This window comes from Triticum aestivum, chromosome 7D (genome assembly GCF_018294505.1).
Source record: "Triticum aestivum cultivar Chinese Spring chromosome 7D, IWGSC CS RefSeq v2.1, whole genome shotgun sequence".
Classification (NCBI taxonomy): domain Eukaryota; kingdom Viridiplantae; phylum Streptophyta; class Magnoliopsida; order Poales; family Poaceae; genus Triticum; species Triticum aestivum.
The window spans coordinates 396,847,128-396,850,454 of record NC_057814.1 but is presented as its reverse complement, the minus strand read 5'-3'; the positions used below and the strand labels follow the sequence as shown (position 1 = coordinate 396,850,454).

General features: G+C 49.7%; 2 protein-coding genes across 3 annotated transcripts in view; both read right to left on the bottom strand.

The window, feature by feature from the left end:
* Nucleotides 1-210: 210 nt before the first annotated feature.
* Nucleotides 211-1,139, bottom strand: LOC123165132 (photosystem II core complex proteins psbY, chloroplastic). Its single transcript, XM_044582767.1, has one exon. It carries the CDS (start codon nucleotides 994-996, stop codon nucleotides 388-390), a length of 609 nt encoding a protein of 202 aa, XP_044438702.1. The 5' UTR covers nucleotides 997-1,139; the 3' UTR covers nucleotides 211-387.
* Nucleotides 1,140-1,663: 524 nt separating this feature from the next.
* The window catches only part of LOC123164266 (succinate dehydrogenase [ubiquinone] iron-sulfur subunit 1, mitochondrial), a 3,294-nt gene continuing 1,630 nt past the window's right edge, over nucleotides 1,664-3,327 (bottom strand). Inside the window, exon 2 of one of the 2 annotated variants that reach the window (XM_044581677.1) lies at nucleotides 1,664-2,084. In XM_044581677.1, coding sequence (XP_044437612.1) covers nucleotides 1,913-2,084 — 172 coding nt within the window. In that variant the 3' untranslated portion in view covers nucleotides 1,664-1,912. Of the gene's footprint in view, nucleotides 2,085-2,445; nucleotides 3,090-3,327 lie in introns of those variants that run through there. The other variant, XM_044581676.1, reaches the window with a different exon arrangement.

The following is a 3,327-nucleotide window of genomic DNA, read 5'->3' as shown; positions in this document are numbered from 1 at the left end:
CACGCATGACAAATGTTCGACGAAATACGTAAACAAAAAGTAACTTTACTCGTTATATATTGTGGATCGGCTAGCACCGGTCAAATCTGAAGTAAAAACATTTGCTAAGGATCGTCCTTTATTTTTACAGGATTGGTTAGAGTTGCCCTAAAAACCCAATCCAGCATGGAACGTAGCAGAAGAGAACATTGCACTGAACGTAGCAGAAGAGAAAACAAGAAGAGCTGTACTGCATTTGATCAATGGAAGGAACAAGATTAGAGAGTATGCAAGCGGGCACTCACACCACGTTCCACGCTACTACCACGACTCTTAATAGACGAACACACACATACGAACCCACTCGGCCGGACCGCATGCGATGCCACGACGACGACGTACGCGCGCTCAGTTGGATCGCATTTTGTTGAGCTGGTTCAGCGCCGGCTGCAGGATGTTGTAGAGCACCCAGCCGAGGGCGGGCGCCACCACGAAGAGCAGCAGCAGGCCCCGGTTGTCGTCGGCCGGCGCGACCGCCGCCAGCGCGGCCAGCTCCTGCACGGCAGCGGAGGCCGGCTCCGGCACGGCGGCCAGGCCGGCGGCCGCGGCGGCGCCGATGCCGAGCCCGGCGACGAGCGCCTTCTCGGACCGCATCTTGTTGAGCTGGTTCAGCGCCGGCTGGAGGATGTTGTAGAGCACCCACCCGAGCGCGGGCGCCACCACGAAGAGCAGGAGCAGGCCCCGGTTGTCGTCCGCGGGGGCCGCCGCCGCCACGTCCGCGATCCGCTGCGACGCCATCGCCGCGTCCGACGAGGCCAGCGAGGTGAAGAAGGCGCTCGCCATGGCCGCGGCCGCCGGCGACACGGCCAGGGCTCCCTTCTTGGCCGCGTTCTTCTGCAGGCTGCGCAGCGAGATGCTCGGCGACGCCACCTTGGCGCTGGACGACGGCGACGAAGGCGCCGACCTGGCCGTGATCTTGGCGGGCTTGAGCATGGTCATCGTGGCTATGGTCGCCATTGACGCCTAGCTCCCTGGTTGCTCGCTACCCTCTCTCCCTCGCAAGAAAGAAGAAGCTCTCACGCTGGCAAAAAGGTGGATGGAGGAGTGGTGTGAGGTGCGAGGGTGTGTAATGCGATGCCCTCCAGTGCGTTTCTAGAAGGAACGATGTGGCTAGCTTATCTTGTGCAGCGAGTGTGCGATCGAGGTTTGAAAGCTTATCTCGCGGCCTGCAACTTGCAATGCCATTGGCTGTGGGAGCAACGACGTGGGGACCACACGATTTACATGGAGACTTTGATGAGAGGAAGTAGGGTAGAGTGGTGAAATGAGTCGAAAATTGAGATATCTCGCCGTAGGAATATAAGCGTACTCTAGAATGCCCTATGGTACCAAACGACAAGATCGTATTCGTCTCGAGAAAAGACAAGATCGGAGATCATCTGGATTGAAACGTCGCTAGGTATTTACGGTGATTTCAGTTAAAAGTACACGTAATGACGTTAATCTTCGTGCATTCGACTGTTTTCCTCTTCGTCTACGTCGGCAACAAGCCCGAGCGATGGAGGAGAAGACCCATGATTATTTGCAGAACTAAAACAGGTTGACGAGGTAAACTCGGTAACACTGAAAGTGCTTATGTCCCTGAGACGAAGGAAGCAGACAACACATATGCAACATCCAAACGTTGGCAACAATTCAAAAGTTTATGAATTAATTGATGCATGGACATCAAAAGATGATCAACGGAGAACCACCAAACTAGATACAGCACGAAAAGAATAAAATCTGGTAGCAATTATTCACGAACTACACGGAATCGTCAAGCTGGGAATATCCTGCGTTTCCACCCATTATTTGTCACCACGGAGCCAAAACAAACCAAATGCCAGGCTGATTACAATTTTCCACATCTCCACGGGGTAGTAGACCTCACTCAGGCTCCGAGCTGCAGCTTCTTTATTGTGTCGATCTGCTTCGCCGGGTTCAGTCCCTTGGGGCAGGCATGCGTGCAGTTCTTGATGGTGTGGCAGCGGTACAGCTTGAACTCGTCGTTGATGGAGTCGAGGCGCTCCTTTGTGAACTCATCACGGCTGTCTTGGATCCACCTGGAAGGACGAATGTGTTTATATCTCTCGAACACTACAGTCGTCAACCCAATCCAAAGGAACAGGGCTGAAGGCATTTGAAACACTTGCAGATATGTGAAATGAGATGATGCTTGCACAAGTGACAAACAACTAAAAACCCAACACATCTGTTTTCTGTTTCCAGTTTCTTCTGACTAAGGGGAGTTGCAATTATTAGTCAAATTTTCATGTGCCTTATATCAGATCATGTTTTAGATTATATGTTATGACAGGCACATGGTGACAAATATGATAAATCAGAGGATCAGATATGAAATCTCAGTGCACACATCAAGTAAAGCCAGATCAGATAAATACTGAATCAAACAGCCAGCTCGTAGAAACCTTAAACAACAGAATCTTTAGCTTCATAAATGCTGAATAGCATAAAAAAACAGTACATTACACTGCTTCAACTAAATAAAGAGAAAACCATGCCGTTTGCTGGCAAAACAAAGCTTGACAGATAGTTTCAGGAATCAAACACTGAAAGAGGGCAACCTTATTTTGCTGGACTACTGAAGAGCTAGTTCTTTGTTCTACCCATCTGGTAACATCTACCAAGACGCTTTCTTAACACCCATCAGTTCACCCTTATTTGCCAAGGTGCGGAACACAATACGAGACATGCGGAATTTCTGGTAGACACCACGAGAGCGGCCCGTGAAAATACAGCGGTTTCTAAGACGTGTCATGTTACTATTTCTTGGCAGCTTGGACAACTTATAGCGAAACTTATCCCGCATATCTGATGGAAGTTCAGGGTCCCTACAGACAGCCTTATAAAGCTTTCCTCTCAGCTCATATTTTGCTGCAAGAATTCTACGTTTGTGATCCCGCAAGTTTCTCTTCTCTGAGACTGAGACCCCATGGTATCCTCGTGCTTGGACGTGCATGAACATGCTGGGTTGTGGTTTCATTAGCGTCCCCCACAGCGGAAGCTTGCTGGGTTTTGGTTTCAATAGCGTCCCCCACAGCGGAAGCCTAAAAAGGTTGAACGGGTGAACGTGTCATGGACTTAACAACATCCTAAAGCTTACAGCAAAAGGCATTAAATATATTAGACAATTACCATTTTAATTTTGGTAGAACATAACCATAATTTGCTGGTAAGGAACTGGCATGCTCTATACTAAAAGAGAAGCCACCACAAACAAAAGTAACTTCCAAATCAAGGCCTCGTCAAGAAACAGGCTACTCTAGGTGGGTGGGTGGGTGTGTG